The sequence below is a fragment of the Olea europaea genome, unplaced genomic scaffold (assembly GCF_002742605.1).
Source record: "Olea europaea var. sylvestris unplaced genomic scaffold, O_europaea_v1 scaffold1815, whole genome shotgun sequence".
In the NCBI taxonomy this organism is placed as follows: domain Eukaryota; kingdom Viridiplantae; phylum Streptophyta; class Magnoliopsida; order Lamiales; family Oleaceae; genus Olea; species Olea europaea.
The window spans coordinates 235,984-253,048 of NW_019235904.1; the positions used below are offsets into that span (position 1 = coordinate 235,984).

The following is a 17,065-nucleotide window of genomic DNA, read 5'->3' on the forward strand; positions in this document are numbered from 1 at the left end:
AGTGATTTTGTGGAGACGGGAATAATTAGCCCCCATCAAATTTCATTCATGGTATTAGACGAGAATTTTAAGTTCACTGTTTTTGCGCCTGTGGATGAGGAACTCGTGCAATGGTTAGGGGATTTTTCGAGGGATTCCTCGTTGTTCACAAGGTGCTTGGTGCCTTGCAAAGTGGGTTGGAATGAACTTAATCAAACGGGCCATGGGATTGTATTGCCAAACAATGAGACAGGAGGAATAGTTTGGAAAGTCAATGATAATGAATTTAGATGGGAAGGTGGCTACAAAAGTGGAGGAATTTTTAATACCAACAATTGTGTGGAGGGTGATACGTTAGGATTGTTAATTAATTTGATAGTTCTAAAAGAAAGGGGGTTCATAGGGCTGATTGTTCGTAGTACTATTCAACGTTGTATTTGGATTCAACGGGTTCAATTTTTGGAAAACTCGCGAGGGGGTGCGACCGGGTACGGGGTTTTCATGGACAATATACTAGTGATAAATGGGCCTGCCAACTTTTGCGGGATAAAATATTTTTTCTCTACTCGGTTAATTAGAGTTTGGATATACGAGATTTTTGGAATTGGATTGGATTTTCACCTTGAGGACAAGGTGAAAGTTGGGGGGGCGAGTAATGATAGACCTCCCAACTAGTCATGCAAGTTTGTTACTCCATATTCTAGAGTGTTCCAATCCAGTTAGTTATCAGAGATAATCTGGGGAATAAGGGCGGAAGTAGTAGTATAAATGTAATAGGTGAGGGAATAGAAGGAGGCATTGTTTGAGTGAGTTTTCTATTAAGTTTGGAGGGAACGCAAGCCTCTTGAATTGCCTGTGGGATTGTCAATTGGGTATTCAGTTCAATAAAGAGTTATTTTCCAATTCCAGTTATCTCACTTAGTTCCTCTGTTATATTACAAAATTCTAGTTCCTTGCTCAAAGTTGCTTGAATTCACAGCATCACAGTTGGAATCCTATCACAGTGCTAAGAGGAGGGAACAATTTTGAGTGATGCAACTGGCCAACTATCTTGCTTTTGTGTTTCCTATTAGCTACTGCGTATTGATATTTTGTATTAACGTCAAATATTTTTTGAATTGGAAAATTTGAACTTCAATATTGGATTGTTACATCATCTTGGAATTTGAAAATAGTGAATGTCCTACTTTTGTGTCAGGAATACTGCTTCGCCTTGTGTCCTAGCCTGCATGTTCCTTTCTCTTAGTTTATGAATCTTCATTAATTCATCTCTCTTATAAAATGTTATAAGTTCTTCAAGAAAAAAATTCGTAAAATGTATGATCTTGATTATCGTTTGTTGAGTGTTGAAAGAAGTGGTGGTGCATTATTCCACTTCTTGCATTATACTTAATACTGATGTCCTTAATTGCTGCATTGAAGAATTAGATGTAGTTGGGAAAAGCTGGAAATTTGCCTGCATTGTGGATTGATTTTGTCTGTTTCCAGAATTTGGGTTGATGGAATCATAATCTCCCTCTGCATGTATTTAGGGGTTGTCTGGTAGCACTTAATTGCAAATTTTAAGCAAAAATTTTACCGTTGCTTGCCGTCATTGTGGACTTTCTTCTCACAAAGACTTTCACATGGGATCCACTAACGGTTGAAAAATCCATTATTTTGTCCCCTAAAATCAGGCCCAGACAAGCACTTACTAACCATTAGCTTCAAATTTTGTTCATGAGTAACTTATCTTTTATTTTGCCTGCACCCTTCTTCTCAGGTGGTTCTGTTTTCCTTTTTGATCGGAAGGAATTAAGATACTTCCGGAAGGATGGACATAATTGGAGAAAGAAGAAGGATGGGAAGACTGTTAGGGAAGCCCACGAGAAGCTGAAGGTAACCATGGAATCTATAACTAACTTGAAAGATTTTCCTTTTGATTATCTTTTATAGTAAATTCATGATACAGGTATTGGATCTTTCGTTCAATTATCTGACTGCAACAAATAGTCAGTTGACCCTTTCAGATAAAAACAGAGAAGAAAAGAAAATCCTGTTGGACATTCCCCACATATGGGCTTCATTTATGCATTATCTGTTGATATCATTTTCCTTTAGGTTGGAAGCATTGACATGTTACACTGCTACTATGCACATGGAGAGGACAATGAAAATTTTCAAAGACGCAGCTACTGGATGCTTGAACAGTAAGTGTGGAGACTGATTTGCTTTTAAATTCTGCTTTCGTTTGGCTACATCTCATGTACTATATCGCTACTTTGATTGTGCCATAGTTGTCTGCTCTTTTTACTGTTTTGAAAGCTTATAGATGAAACTAACTGTGTTTGCAACAATTTTTCAATTTTCTAAATCCATGAAAAGTAATAATGAAATCTGCATGTAAAACAAGGCACATAATTAATCTCTATTTATAAAGCTTACTACAATGCTTACTAGCTCAAAATTATGTTCTCGAATATACGAAATAATCATGATACAGATCAAACAGGGAGTTAGATATACTAAGAGCGTGTTTGATTGACATGGAAAATATCACATAGAAAAGAAAATATTTTCCTTCTTTTGAGGAAAACAAAAACCACTTCCATCAAGGAAAACATTTTCCTTAAAAACAAGGAAAATTAGCCATATTTTAAGTTGGAAAATGTTTTCCTTGGAAAAAAATAGCAATCAAACACCCCGAGTAGGAATTTGGATGGAAAATTGATATTTTCTATGGAATATAAATGTAATTAAACAGACCCTAATAGGTAAACTGAATCTACCATTGTTGCTAATGCATAAATTTCTTGGCATTCTTGTTTAAAATTTTTGAGAGTGATGCTGTTGGAATGATTGTCCCTTACATGTTGACCATCCTCTGATATATAGAACATTTGTTTATTTTTATTTTTTAGAAAGTTTCATAAATTCTTGACTTTTTTTTTTTCATCACAATTGTCCATTTTGCTGTCTTTTTTTGGTCTTTTATTGACATTGTATCTGTCGATTTGTTCCAGGAGCCATTGTTGCTAATGCATAAATTTCTTGGCATTCTTGTTTAAAATTTTTGAGAGTGATGCTGTTGGAATGATTGTCCCTTACATGTTGACCATTCTCTGATATATAGAACATTTGTTTATTTTTATTTTTTAGAAAGTTTCATAAATTCTTAACTTTTTTTTTTTTCATCACAATTGTCCATTTTGCTGTCTTTTTTTGGTCTTTTATTGACATTGTATCTGTCGATTTGTTCCAGGAGGTAATTTCAGTCATAAATTTATTTTGGTGTACTACTATTTCAGATTGGGTGTTCTTTCAAATGGAAATTGGAATTTTATTTCTTATCAAGTTGTTTTAAATTGTGCAGGGATCTCATGCACATCGTTTTTGTCCACTACTTGGAAGTCAAGGTTAGATTCTTTTCCACATGAAAGAAGAATTTTTAATCAATCTCTCTCTTCTCCTCAATTTTGACAATGTGTAACCATTTTCAAACACTTAATATTAGCACAGCTCAGTATAAAAGAGAGAGGAAGCTCGTACATCTTCGAGGTGCATTTATAAAGCATGATTCCTGTGACTGCATATAAATTAAGGGTGAAATGATGCATTGCTTCCTTCTCATCTTATCCCTGAACATAGGAGCTCAGTTCCATTTTGTAGTTAATTTAAGAACTACTTTTTGAAGCCAAACAAGCAATTATGTCTGTGAACTGTAATTAAAATTATTTTCCTTTTATTTATGATCTAACAACTAGAGGTACAAAACATGAATCCTTGCAGATTCCTTGAATTAGTGGGTACAAGATAAATTTCGAGTCTAAGAACATAAGGAAGTGCATATTTGGTCCAAGTAATTTTTTTCCCCATTTTCAGGGTAATAAGACGAACACGTGTTATGCTAGAAACAATGAATCATCTGTGTCAAATTCTGAAGATGACAGCTCATCATCTTCTTGCTTCCGTGGAAATTATGACAAAATTGTTTCCGCAAATGCAACCTCATCAAGTCCCATCAGCACCCTGACATCAGCATATGAAAGTAATGAATCTGGTAATTTTTGTGTTTTGTGTTTTAACGGTTACAGTCAATGCAATGTTTCGACTTGACCTTAATACTAATTTCACTAGCCGTGGTAAAAAGCTGTTTAGTAATGTTCTGTGGTTAGAGCTTCATACTGAACCACTCGTGCATCTCGTAATTGCTCAATCTTTCGCCTATGTCAACATACATGCTACATGATTTACTGCAGAGGATATTCTCCAAGTGAATTCCAGATTTGATTCGTATCCAGAGTCACCATTGACAGACGACAGTCACACCACCCATTCAAGTCCTTATGATTCGCTTCCATGCCCAGGTGTCTAATTTTATCCTTTTCCTGATCTTTTTGCTATTCATTCTCATTTGATACACTCTCACTAAACATGAAGACATACTTGAATCGTGCGTGTCTATTGAAAGGAAATCGAAATGTTGCTGCAATGAAATACTCAGCACTTGGGCATAGATATGAAAACTTTGATGGAGGCAATGTCATATGTGGGGCTCAAACAAAACTTGATTTGGAATCATGGGAGGATGTTTTTGGACACTGTACTGCAGGTATTAAAGTATATAGTTAAAATCATCCTTTTAATTTCAGTTAGTGTGAAAACCATTTGAGTAGTGGACTTGACTAATTGCTTGTTCTGGACAGGTGAAACTGCTTACAAACAGGAATCTGGGTGTTCACTGCCAGTCCAAGCAAATTGGCAGGTTGTTAGTTGTTTTACAGTTCCAGACATTCTTACCAGACATCAATAACCAGCATGCCTCTAAATGTTTCTTGACATTTCCAAACATCCTTGAAATATTGAATTAAAAGCTTTACTTATGATGCTCTACACTTGGCAAAGAACTGTTGCCCGGTCATTTCTTTATGTTTATCTTGTAATTCTCACATTTAAAACGTTAAATCTATCAACCAGGAGGCTAGGCTCATGCTAATTATCTACAAGGATTGTTCAATAGCAACATAATGACAGTTACTTCCAAGTTTTGATTCCTCTGCTTTTATCAAATTTTTGTTACAGCACCATCATATTTAATTATCCTAATTCTGCATGATGCTAGTTTGCTGTTTTCCTCTCATCCATTATATTCATCAATTGATTTTGATTCTTCTGTTTGACATTCTATTGAAGACAGTGCATTGCTATTGCATGGATCAAGATGACATAAAATTTGATCTTTAATATAGCTCATGATCATGAAAGTAGTTTGTTCGAGGAAAAGAACACGTTCCTTGTAAATTAGCAGAATATTGTGGAGTTATTATTTACGCGTCTCTTCATGAACAGGAAAATTCAATCGAGCAAAGTAACTTTCAGATGCTGAACTCGCATTCAGATATTTGGAATCTGATGAAGCCACATGTGGAGAATGACATGTCTCCTGTTGTTACAGAAAACTGCTCTTTCTTACTGAAAAAACCTCTGATAAGTGGGTTACAAACGGAAGAAAGCTTGAAGAAAGTTGATAGCTTTTCCCGTTGGGTTGCCAAAGAACTTGGAGAAGCTGATGAATTGCGTATGGAGTCGAGTAATGGAATTTCATGGAGTATTATGGGGGCTGAGGATTATCCCAGTGTGCCAGCTCAACTACAAGAGGATTTGGATGCCCTCAGTCCTTCTCTCTCCCAGGACCAGCTATTTAGCATTATTGATTTTTCACCAAACTGGGCTTACTCAAACTTGGAGACTAAGGTAGTTAACTAAGATGGTTCTACAAACTATATATTACTGTCTGTATGCATTGTTTCTCCAGGAAAAGTTTCTGCATGATATATTTGTTTTTCATCTACTTCAAGCTTTTTGTTTATCCATACTCAATACTGATATTTATGGCTAAATTTTCACACATATAAAGAATTTCAGTAGTTTAATCTTGGGATTTTCTAATTCAATGTTTCACTAGTTGAAGAATCCGCAATTGTGCCTATTTTTGTCATTAATATCTCCTTGTCTTGTAACCAACCACAAAGCAGGTCCTGATATCTGGAACTTTTCTCAAGAGTGAACAAGAAATAGCAAATTGCAGATGGTCAATTATGTTTGGAGAATTGGAGGTCCCAGCAGAGGTTTTACCTGACGGGCTTCTTTGTTGCCATGCCCCACGGCACAAGCCTGGACCTGTCCCTTTCTACATAACTTGTTCTAACAGATTGGCTTGTAGTGAAGTACGAGAATTTGAATATAGGTTTGGACCTAATCAAAAGATTGATGCTGAAGATGAATCTGAAGGAACTTCTGAGATCCAATTCCGTCAACGTTTTGAGAAGTTAATGTCCCTGAATCTTGTCTGCAACACTCACATCTTGGAAAACGATACGGGGAAACAAAATCTAGTCAATAGAATATTTTCTTTGATGGAAAGGGAGAACCACCAAGAGGCGAAGGTGACGTCAGAAAATTATATTTCACAGCCAAAGGTGGCGGGGGAGCTGTTCCTTGAAAAGCAGTTAAAGGAGAAGTTCTATTCTTGGCTTCTCCACAAAGTAACTGAAGATGGCAAAGGGCCAAATGTTTTTGATGAGGGAGGTCAAGGCGCTTTGCATTTAGCAGCTGCTCTTGGTTATAATTGGGCCCTCCTGCCAATTATAGTTTCAGGAGTTAGTATAGATTTTCGTGATGCGAATGGATGGACGGCACTTCATTGGGCTGCATCTTGTGGAAGGTAGAGTGCTCTGACTCGTCCTTTGTAGAATGATGAATACCTTATGGACCTTTTCTTATAGTTAGTCTGCATTTACATATAACACATACTGCTATCTCTGATCAAATTAACTGCAATTAGCCTACTGCTTGTAAAACTTTACTATGCTAGCTTTTTAATATGCCCTGCTTATCAATTCTTTGGAGAAGTTGTTTCTTTTTCTCTTTGTGCAAACCGTTTTGACCACTTAGCTTTAATTGAGGTTTCAGCATTTTGGAATCAAATGGATTCATGTATCCCTGACCTTAACAGAACTTTCATTTATAATATTTTCCACAACTCAGAATTGTTTAAAAAATATTTGAATCGAAAATGTTAGCCAAATTACCGGATCTCATAAAGCCCCTATTTGGTACGTATTCTTTAAATTTCATTTTTTCACGCACTCAATTTTCAACCTCATGTTCTTCTAATGAAATGATTTTCGGACTCCTAACTTTTCTTTACTTTTTAACCACACATTCTCCAAATAAATCACTTTTCACTAAATCTATTTCTCAAAAAATCTACATGAAATATGCCTTTTATCTGCATCACATTATTTTTCCTTTACCCTTCCCCTTCCATTTACTGAAAAAAGTAAAGTAAAAAATGAACTTGAAGCTTTGTATTAACACGTCTTTCTTGTTTACTAGGGAGGACACAGTTGCTTCCCTCATTTCTCTGGGTGCAGCTCCTGGAGTACTAACGGATCCTTCCTCTGAACATCCATTGGGTAGAACTCCTGCAGATCTGGCTTCTGCCAGTGGACACAAGGGAATATCTGGTTTTCTTGCTGAGACTTCCTTGACCACACACCTTACGTCTCTGACGGTGAATGATCCACAAGATTATGATACCTCTGAAGTTTCTGAAGTGAAAGCAATACGGACAGTTTCAGAGCATGTCGCAATTCCAACAACTGAGCAGGATGTGCCAGACATACATTCGCTAAAGGATTCACTTGCTGCTGTCCGTAATGCTACTCAAGCAGCTGCTCGCATTCACCAAATCTTTCGGATTCAGTCGTTCCAGAGGAAACAGTTCAATGAACAGAGCTTTGATGAGCTGGTGACCCCAGAAGAGCATGCTGTTTCACTTGTAGCTGCTAAAACGAGCAGGGTAGGTCAGAATGATGGCACAAACAATGCTGCTGCCTTACACATTCAGAAAAAGTTCCGTGGATGGAAAAAGCGCAAAGAATTTCTTTTAATTCGACAGAAAATTGTTAAAATCCAGGTGCTTCCCTTCTTTCGTTTTAAATGAGCTTGTTACTCTTGCCTTTTCGAATGTAAATGTTTAATGTGGGATGGAATAAGAGTAACTTCGTATTTTTAGTCCAACAAAATTCAAATATATTGTGTTGCATGACTGAATAATTCGACGGTGCACTACAGGGATGGATCTTTTAAGAATATCTTTTTATCTATTGACCAGTCCCCAAGATTGATTGGAACTGTGCTTCTCAGTTCTGATAATAATTATTCCTGAAATCTTGTGAAATTAAAGTAAACCATTTCACTCTTCGTTGATTTATGTCACCTTTGGATATTAACCATTCTAATAATACTGACTGCTTCACCGTTTATTGCTCTAGGCTCACGTAAGGGGGCATCAAGTCAGGAAAAAATATAAACCTATTGTCTGGTCGGTGGGAATTCTGGAGAAGGTGATTTTGCGCTGGAGACGGAAAGGAGCTGGTTTGCGTGGATTTCAACGGGATGGGGTTCTAAAAGGACCCAGCACGCAAGGCTCACTGCAACAGGAAGACGATTACGACTTTCTGAAGGAGGGAAGGAAACAAACTGAAGAAAGGTTGCAAAAAGCACTCGCTAGGGTTAAGTCCATGACTCGGTATCCAGAAGCACGAGCTCAGTACCGTAGATTGCTGACAGCTGCTGAAGGATTACGTGAAACTAAGGTAGCTACTTACATTTGGCTATTTAATTTTCACTGTGATCGTGATAGTTACTGAATTAGGACGCAGAGAAATGTCTCCCATGAGATAATCCTATTTTGAGTTCTTCTATCTCTGTTATCTATTGTCTTGTCAAAATCAATGCATACATATGTTGCTAAACCCAGCTTAAAACTTTTTGATAGCTAACAATTCCTTTCCTCTATTTATTTGGGTTAATTGACAGCACTTCGAAAGTTTCAAATTTTTAAGATTAGGTGATCTAGGTTTTCCAGGCAACCGTCCATATTTTTTGTATCTGTCGTAATTGCAATTGCATTGTAGGGTCGCAATTGAATAGATCGAGCAAGCTCGAATTGACGCAAAATGAAACCTATTAGTACGAAAGTACCATGGAGACTAATTATTCTATTTCCCTCTATGACCGATGATTTCAAGATTTTTTGTATGATATGTTATTCATAGTCGATCCAGGAAAAAACTTTGTTCTAATTTACCTCTCGTTTCCCTCTTCATTGCTTTCAGCAGGATGCTTCGAGTACGAATGAAAACAACCTGGATGATACAATTTTCCCTGACGACGAGCTTATTGATGTTGAAGCTTTGTTGGATGATGATACTTTCATGTCTATGACATTTCAGTGAGCAGAATCCAAGTACACCTATAGAATTTGCATAGCTTTTGTCGTTGCAGAAATAATAGACTGACTGATATTCATTTATATTTTGTATATATTCACAAGCAGCTGCATTGTAGAACGTGTAAAATGACATCATTGGACAATCGGTCCTGGTTTTATCGAATGGTTAGTTATATTTTTCTTGTTATGTGATTGACCATGTTTGATGTCTTATCTAGCATCTAGAGAGTGGGAAAATCTAGTATTGTTTGTAACTACATCACCTGCAGATTGGATGGTCGTCACAAAATTTTTCGTCCTTACCTAATTGTAGGCTATGTATATAACGATTTACACAATAGTTCATATATAAACGATGTGGTGAGATACTATTGGATTAGAATTTCTTCAATCAAATAATTTTTATTTTCGATTCTTTTTGACACTGTAAATTATTATACAACTCTTTATGTATAAGTAACGTTATTCTTGAATTTAGAATTATATAGAGTGATGTGAATCAAGTTAGATTTGGGTGAGGAATTCTCCCCTTTTGCAACCGTTAGCCCTTTCTGAACCTTGAGCCCTCAATTGCATAGCTTTTGTTTGGTGGGGATTAAAATTATTTTTTTGTAGATTTTGATAAAGGATCAATGAAATTTGTAGTTGAAATGTTGTGAACTTTATTAAATATGTGAATAAATTTAATTCTTAACTTTAATTTAGATTAAAATATTAGTTTTAATTTTTACCAAACGGGGCATAAAATAGAAGTGAATTCTTAGGAAACGGATAAAATGTCATCGTTTGGGGTTGGGAGGCGCGGGGGTGAATGAACGAAAAATGTAAAAGGAAAATTAAACGAATATTTCTGGAATATATTATTCCTTCAGCAAAAACCTGAGAAGTTTCGCGCGTCACCCCACTGACTCGATCGCACGAGAGTACCAAATTGAAATTTCTCTCTCCTTAAACCTCTACTTTCTCTATTTGTCGTCTAAAACCCTGTCTCTGGTTCACTCAACCTGAAGCTTCTCTCTATAATTCGCCGACTAATAAAAGGCGATCGAAATTTTATTCCCCGATCCTGATGTCTCAGTTGTCAAAATTAAATGTCTCAAATCCCAAAGTATGGGTGGTGATCGGCGTAGGCGTTGTCGGAGTTTTAATTCTCGCCGAGGTCGGCCGCCGGCGGCTTAATTCCAAAAGCTTAATCAAAGAAGACTTTGGGGCTTTTGTTGAACGCTTCGAACTTCTGCCATTTCCTCAACCCCCTCCTCCGGCCGCTCGCCTCCCCCTAGCTGGCTTCACCTTTGCCATCAGTGACAAGTAAAATAATCTTTCTTTTGCACTATACTTATCTGTATGTACTTCTATACACATATACCTAAAATTTAAATGTCATGGCTAGCTTTTTTTGGTTCAGATGGATTTCGTTTATCTTAAAGCTGTTTTTGTGTTCATTTACTGGTTTTCGAGGGATGTATTTCGCGTTTGTGATAAATGTATTACGAAGCTGCTGTTTTTGTGGATTACTGGAGTTTAAAAGGCAAAAAAAATAAAAAAAAAATAGAAAAAATAAAAAAAAAAATATTTGGCACGATGTCAAATTGTGCAGAGTTATGTATGAAAAAGATTAAGTGGATTGACACTAAAGGTTAAGTGAAGGGAAAAAAAAAAAAAAAAAAAAAATTTAACTGTGGTTTGTTTGGAGCTTGCTTTTAGATATGTTATTTATAGTTACTGACGTATTTTGTTATTTGTTTATTTTTGTGATTTTGTAGTTTTGATGTGAAAGGATATGTGACTGGGTATGGAAGTGCAGATTGGAAGAGAACGCATGAGGCAGCAGGGAAGACAGCAACAGTGGTGACTGCGCTGCTGAAAAATGGCGCAACCTGTGTGGGCAAGACTGTCATGGATGAGCTTGGATTTGGGTATGTACATATACTTTTTCCTTTTTCTGAGATGAGCATTATTTGACTCCAATGACAAATAGAATTAAAGCAAAAGGGCACTAGTAGTTTACTGTTTTAATCAGGCCAGAGCAAAGAACAAGTATTATAGTATAATGGTACAAACTTCAGGGTGTGGTACCTGGCTGTTGAAGGTTGTAATTTGCTCTGGCTGGATGAGAACTATGAGATAATTGCCAACGTTACTTCCGTTTTTCACAAGAGAGAATCAGGTGTGGGGGTTTAACTGGCAGAGTTAAGGGGTAGGTGCTGATGCATTTTTCCAATAATGATCCAGGATGACAGGGGAAAATGTGAATTATGGAACTCCAACTAACCCCCAAAGGCCTTCCAGTATTCCAGGAGGCTCATCTAGTGGATCAGCAGTAGCCGTCGCAGCTGAGCTCGTTGATTTTGCAATTGGTATGGTCTTTTTGTTTTGTTTAAGATGGAAATGCACAATTTGTCCCTGAGAGTTCCGAGTGTATGTTAAATGTTTCTTTGTTTTACCTTCTACTTTTTCTGGCACGTGTGTTTGCCCTTGTGACACTAGTTTAGCATAGCATGTTCTGACCTTCGTCATTATTTTTTCCATTTCTGTCTTATTACAAATGCTTTGGTGGAATGTAATGAATGCTGGTTAGCGGAGCATTCACTTATCAACTTTTCATTCTTATTACGTTGATTATAATTTCAGGTACTGATACTATTGGTTGTATAAGAATGCCAGCATCATTTTGTGGTGTACTTGGGTTCAGACCGTCTCATGGGCTTGTATCTACAATTGGCGTTCTGCCAAATTCACAAAGTTTAGATACAGTTGGTATGTATTTATGATTTTAATGTCTCTATCAATATGGAATGAAAATTTTGATTCCCATTCTAACAATTAGATATATTTTGCTACATTTCATCTCAGTCGAATATTATTATTGTCTGCATGTGCTATCTCAGTTTTCTCACATGAAAGATGTATTTTACTGAGAAGGATGAGTAAAGCTGTCATGTAAATGAGCTGATTCTCATGATTAGAACAGTGAAAAGATTGATACATTTCTTTATTTCTTTACTTTTTGTAGCTTTTATCATTTTACTTTAAAGATGTGTTTTACCAGATTGAACATTCCGCACTTACTTTCCCCTGTTCCTTACAAAATGCAATTAATAAATTGGTTTTGTCATCCAATGTTTTTCTGTCTCAGTAAGTACTCTTTTTTCAGGATGGTTTGCTCGTGAGCCATCTGTTTTGCGTAGTGTGGGACACGTTCTACTTCAGTTAAAACCATTGGAACCTAAGAGGACGAGGAAGTTTGTCGTAGCTGATGATCTTTTCCAGCTTTCCAAGGTTCCCAAGCAGATGACAGTATATGCTGTAAGCAAAGTAACAGAGAAGTTATCCGGCTGTAAGTTGTGATTTTCTTCTCTGCGCAGAGTGTTTGCTGTTTCCAATTTTGATTATTTGATGTAGTCCCAAGGAGCTTCTCTTTGTTTTCATCGTTGTGGTGGTATTTCAAATTTTTACCTGAATAAGTAAAGTTTCAATAGTGATATTTCCTTCATTTCTGATTATGCAGACCAAACACCCTATCACATGAATTTTGGGCAGTACTTTGCTTCTAAAGTGCCCAGTCTAAAAGTCTTCCTGGAAGAATCAACAAACCAGCAAAATGGAATATCTACTTTGAAAGCACTCTCTTTTGCAATGTTTCTACTGCAAAGGTATTACATAAGTACTTGAATATATTTTATCCATTGTTCTGACTGATGCTAACAATCATGCTAGCTTAAATTACTGTGGCTCGCATGGTCCGTGAATTATCTCAAGCCAATTGTATAAATGATGAGCTATGGTTTATCAACTTATGATGTCGAGTTTGAGCATGTTTTTGGAATAGCTTCTTCACTCCTTCCCTCCCAATGAAAAAAGAATAGAAAAATAAGAAAATGTCCTTGTTCTTTTAATGAAGGGATCAATCTTCACCTTCTTTTTGAAACTGAGATATTGGTTTCTTTCTCACCAGCTTATGGGATGTTGCTTTTCAGATACGAATTTAAAACGAATTATGAAGAGTGGATTAAATTGGTCAAACCCAAGTTAGGGCCTGATGTCTCTGATTGTATTCAGGCAGCAACCACCACAACACCTGATAGCATAAAAAATCTATATAAAGTTAGAACAGAAATGCGAGCCGCCCTGCAAAATCTCTTGAAGGTACTGGTTACTATTTTTAATACAATCAAAGCGTCCTTCTTTGCTTTTGGAGAGTGGTGGAGAAGTTCGGGTTATTTTGGAATTGTTTTTGTGAATATCAGAACATCGATTGTTTGGCTTTTGAGTATTATTTCGAAGAAAAAAATTTATTTTGTGAACTTTCACAAGGGCACAATTAAGGGCTAGATGTCTTGCATATAAAAAATCTTTCTATGCCGAACTTTCAAATTTCCTTTTCCATTGCTAATCATTACTGCAGTTTGACATTGTCTTGCTCTCATGCACTGGCGCACTATGTCACAATAATAATGCTTTTAGTTGTTCAAGCCACGTTAGCTATTGAACCTTTGGACTTCCATTCTTGTGGTCTTTGGTGGTCACTGGGTTTGAATTTTGAAGTAAGTTATATTTCTTGAAATGTAGCGTTCATTCATTTCAAAACACTGCTATACCCTGTCTTTCAAATTAAACAATAAAGATATTTTTAAAACCCAGCTGCAGCCATGCAATCCTCCACCTGCTGCTCTCACCATCGCAGTAATTTCAGCTGCAAATTTTTACTCTGGGCTCAATTGCTCTCATCGCTATAATTCCTTTGGCTTCAGAATTTTGATTGGTTAATATTTTTTGGAGCTCTGCAAATCTCCACTATAACTTTAATTATTGCCAACATCAATCTGAATTTATAACCTCCAATGACCTATGGGCGTTCATCTGCTGATGAAGTGGCCCTCCAAAACTAAATATTGTAATCTGAACATAGGTATAGAATATTGAACTCAATGCCAAGGTTGCCAAATCATACAACCGTTTCCTGTAAGCAAACAGAAGGAATGCGTTGTTTTGTTTTTAAGTTGCATTGGATAAGATGACCCTAATCTTAAAATGTAACTTTTATATCGAAATTACTGATAAACATGATTATGATAATTTGAAAAATATGTGTTTTGATTGATAATATATTTTTCTTGTGTTTTTGTATCATCTTTTAATTCATTGTGTTTCATCTAATTTGCCTTTTTCCTTCACTTTTTAAGGATGACGGGATATTAGTAATTCCCACAGTTGCAGATCCTCCACCTAAGCTTCGCTTGAAGAAAGGTCTTGCCGCAGAGTTCCACGATAGAGTATATGCCTTGTTGAATATAGCAACTATGTCTGGAGGTTGTCAGGTAATTTTGTAATGCAAAGTTGTTCTGCTTCTTCTACACGGTTCTCACCGGTTTTGCAACCTAGTTCCAATCTTTCATGAACAAAGTTTACTATTTTTACCTTTCTTTTTATGGCTCTCTTGTTCCCTTCTCTGTGTTCTGTTTTTACCATTATTATCAGTTCTTTCTTTTGGCTTTCTTACGTACAGGTGACTATTCCATTGGGAAAACATGAGGATTCTCCCATCTCTGTATCATTTGTTGCATCCCATGGAACTGATAAGTTCCTACTTGATACTGTTCTAGATATCTATTCATCTCTTCAAGAAGAGGTCAATCTTGCTTCCAAATCTTCACCCTTGCCAGATGCCAATGGCAACATGGAGGCCTCTGAACTATTGAAAGAAAAGGTCCGTCTCTTTAACTTCCTTATTGGTATGATATAACTTCCTTTTGTTGAAAGTTTGTCCTTCAATACTCTTATATTGTCCCAAGTCCTCCTGAAATTTGATGAAACGGTGAAGCATTAATTTACAGTGATAAATCATTACATCAATATTTTAATGCAAACACTAACTTAGTAGCTGCAATGATGGATGGCCATGCTTATCTTTTGTGTGTGCAATGTTGGCTTCAGTGATTCTTTAAGTTATCATCATCTTTAAATATCGATCATTTTCTTTGCTGCAGGGGAATGCTGCATACAAGGGGAAACAGTGGAATAAAGCTGTGACCTACTATACAGAGGCCATAAAATTGAACGAGACAAATGCTACTTACCATTCCAATCGAGCAGCTGCTTACTTGGAGTTGGGATGGTCTGTAACATATGATTTTGTGACTGGTTTTTCCTTTTCCGTTTACTTATCGAAGCCCTTTTTTCTTAATGAATAACCTTTTAACAGCTTCCAGCAAGCTGAAAAGGATTGCACTGAGGCTATATTTCTAGATAAGAAGGTGAGGGGCTGCGATTGTTAATAGTTCTTAAGTTTTTCTTTGGGGTTGTTGAATATTATTGGATAATGGGTTGTTGAATATTAATGGATAATCATTGGCCAAGATTTTGTAATATGTGGTTTGCTGATTCATTGAATGCTAAACTCAGGATTAATGAGCCTAGTGCAGTTTTCACGAGTTTAATTAATTTTGCAAGAAGAGAACATGGAATGCACTAGTGTAGCCTTTCAAAAGCACCCAGCAATCTATCTTAATGATGTTTTAAGAGTCTTTTATTTTCCCATGCAGAACGTGAAGGCATATTTGAGGCGAGGGACAGCCCGGGAATCACTTCTTTTCTATAAGGAGGCTCTTCAAGGTCAGAATAACTTTCTCATTACCTCCACTTATAATGTAATTTAAACATTTATTGCTTTGACTCTTCTATCATTTTACATTCTATCTAAAAGGAGGGTGTCCTTTTGTACAGTTTACCACGTGGAATGTTTTGAATTCAAAACATGGTACTGGAGCACACAACTGTTTTGAATTCAAGTTTGCTGCACTTTCGTATATGTTTTGTGCATTTGATAAAATGTGTATTAGGCCCACAAGGGATGGGCATGTCGAGGACATAATTTGCTAAACAAATTTTTTCCCCTCTCTGAAAATCAAGCATTTAGATAAGACATTTCAGTATGATAAAGCAACAAACCTTTCCTTATTCTCAATAAATTTCAGGGCAGTCCAAACATGTAACATGCCTATTTAATATAATGTAATCTGTGGGTCTTTTTCTTTTAATTGTCCCCTCCTCTCCCCTTCTGTCCATTCCTGCTAATTTTCTTTCTTTAGCTCTCTTATATTCTTTGGTGTAACTTGCAGATTTCAAGCATGCACTTGTACTCGAACCCCAGAATAAGGTTGCAAGTATGGCTGAAAGGAGACTTGGAAAGTTGATCACTTGAAGCTTCTCACTGGCACTTATGTTCCTTAATGAAAACATTTGATCGTGCTATAGTGATACGTTGGAAAACAGATAAAATCAACAAGCATCCATAAATCAAAAATTTGATTCTTTGAAAGAAAACTTGTATAAAAGTGTTATAATTACTAAGATGAGCTCGACATTAGAAATTTTTCCCAAAATCAGTTCGGCTTCTATGTATTCTGTGTATTGAACCGAACCGAACCTTGTTGGCGCCACAGTGAAATTTCCTCATGAAGTACTATTGATTTTTCCCACTTGCTGTAATTTCTTGTGTGCTATTCTTTTTAACTTTCCGACGGGTCTATCCATTTTCCACAGGCCTGCATTTTTCCACTGAGGCGGTCGTGCAGAAAAAATGTGTGAAGTACTGCAGTCTTTTATTGGGTAGACCATGCTTAGCTTGATTATTTTTTCAATTCAATTCTTTCCGATAAGAAGTCATTCAAATGGTCAGCCACGGCATGAACGGCCTCTCCACCGGAGGAATTTTTGGCTCTCAAATGTTTATATAGTTGCATCATAGGTACTGCAATATTTTTAGGGGAATTATAAAAAATGTCACTTTTTTTTATAATCCACAAA

General features: G+C 36.5%; 2 protein-coding genes across 4 annotated transcripts; both read left to right on the forward strand.

The window, feature by feature from the left end:
- Positions 1-1,683: 1,683 nt before the first annotated feature.
- On the forward strand, positions 1,684-9,395 carry LOC111378442 (calmodulin-binding transcription activator 2-like). 3 transcript variants are annotated; one of them, XM_023001635.1, is made up of 12 exons: positions 1,684-1,857; positions 2,080-2,168; positions 3,332-3,374; positions 3,841-4,018; positions 4,218-4,325; positions 4,430-4,570; positions 4,665-4,723; positions 5,308-5,712; positions 5,994-6,682; positions 7,357-7,939; positions 8,298-8,621; positions 9,144-9,395. In XM_023001635.1, exons 1-12 carry the CDS (start codon positions 1,699-1,701, stop codon positions 9,261-9,263), a joined length of 2,898 nt encoding a protein of 965 aa, XP_022857403.1. In that variant the 5' UTR covers positions 1,684-1,698; the 3' UTR covers positions 9,264-9,395. The 3 variants fall into 3 exon arrangements, with proteins under 3 accessions (XP_022857403.1, XP_022857405.1, XP_022857404.1); XM_023001637.1 differs by having other exon boundaries at positions 3,841-4,006; XM_023001636.1 differs by having other exon boundaries at positions 9,147-9,389.
- A 741-nt stretch (positions 9,396-10,136) lies between these two features.
- Positions 10,137-16,747, forward strand: LOC111378443 (outer envelope protein 64, mitochondrial-like). The gene is made up of 13 exons (XM_023001639.1): positions 10,137-10,567; positions 11,023-11,175; positions 11,492-11,616; positions 11,891-12,016; positions 12,414-12,596; positions 12,768-12,912; positions 13,237-13,405; positions 14,443-14,577; positions 14,766-14,966; positions 15,247-15,374; positions 15,462-15,513; positions 15,802-15,871; positions 16,378-16,747. The coding sequence occupies exons 1-13, from the start codon at positions 10,329-10,331 to the stop codon at positions 16,458-16,460; spliced, it is 1,809 nt and encodes a 602-aa protein (XP_022857407.1). The 5' UTR covers positions 10,137-10,328; the 3' UTR covers positions 16,461-16,747.
- The last annotated feature ends 318 nt before the right edge of the window (positions 16,748-17,065 follow it).

Excerpts from the sequence above, each read along its gene's own strand:
- LOC111378443 (XM_023001639.1), top strand. The coding sequence starts at position 10,329 with ATGTCTCAGTTGTCAAAATTAAATGTCTCAAATCCCAAAGTATGGGTG. Across the intron at positions 12,017-12,413 it reads ACAAAGTTTAGATACAGTTG|GATGGTTTGCTCGTGAGCCA; the intron begins GTATGTATTTAT and ends CTCTTTTTTCAG. Across the intron at positions 14,578-14,765 it reads CTATGTCTGGAGGTTGTCAG|GTGACTATTCCATTGGGAAA; the intron begins GTAATTTTGTAA and ends TCTTACGTACAG.
- LOC111378442 (XM_023001635.1), top strand. The coding sequence starts at position 1,699 with ATGAGTAACTTATCTTTTATTTTGCCTGCACCCTTCTTCTCAGGTGGT. Across the intron at positions 5,713-5,993 it reads ACTCAAACTTGGAGACTAAG|GTCCTGATATCTGGAACTTT; the intron begins GTAGTTAACTAA and ends ACCACAAAGCAG. Across the intron at positions 7,940-8,297 it reads AGAAAATTGTTAAAATCCAG|GCTCACGTAAGGGGGCATCA; the intron begins GTGCTTCCCTTC and ends TTATTGCTCTAG.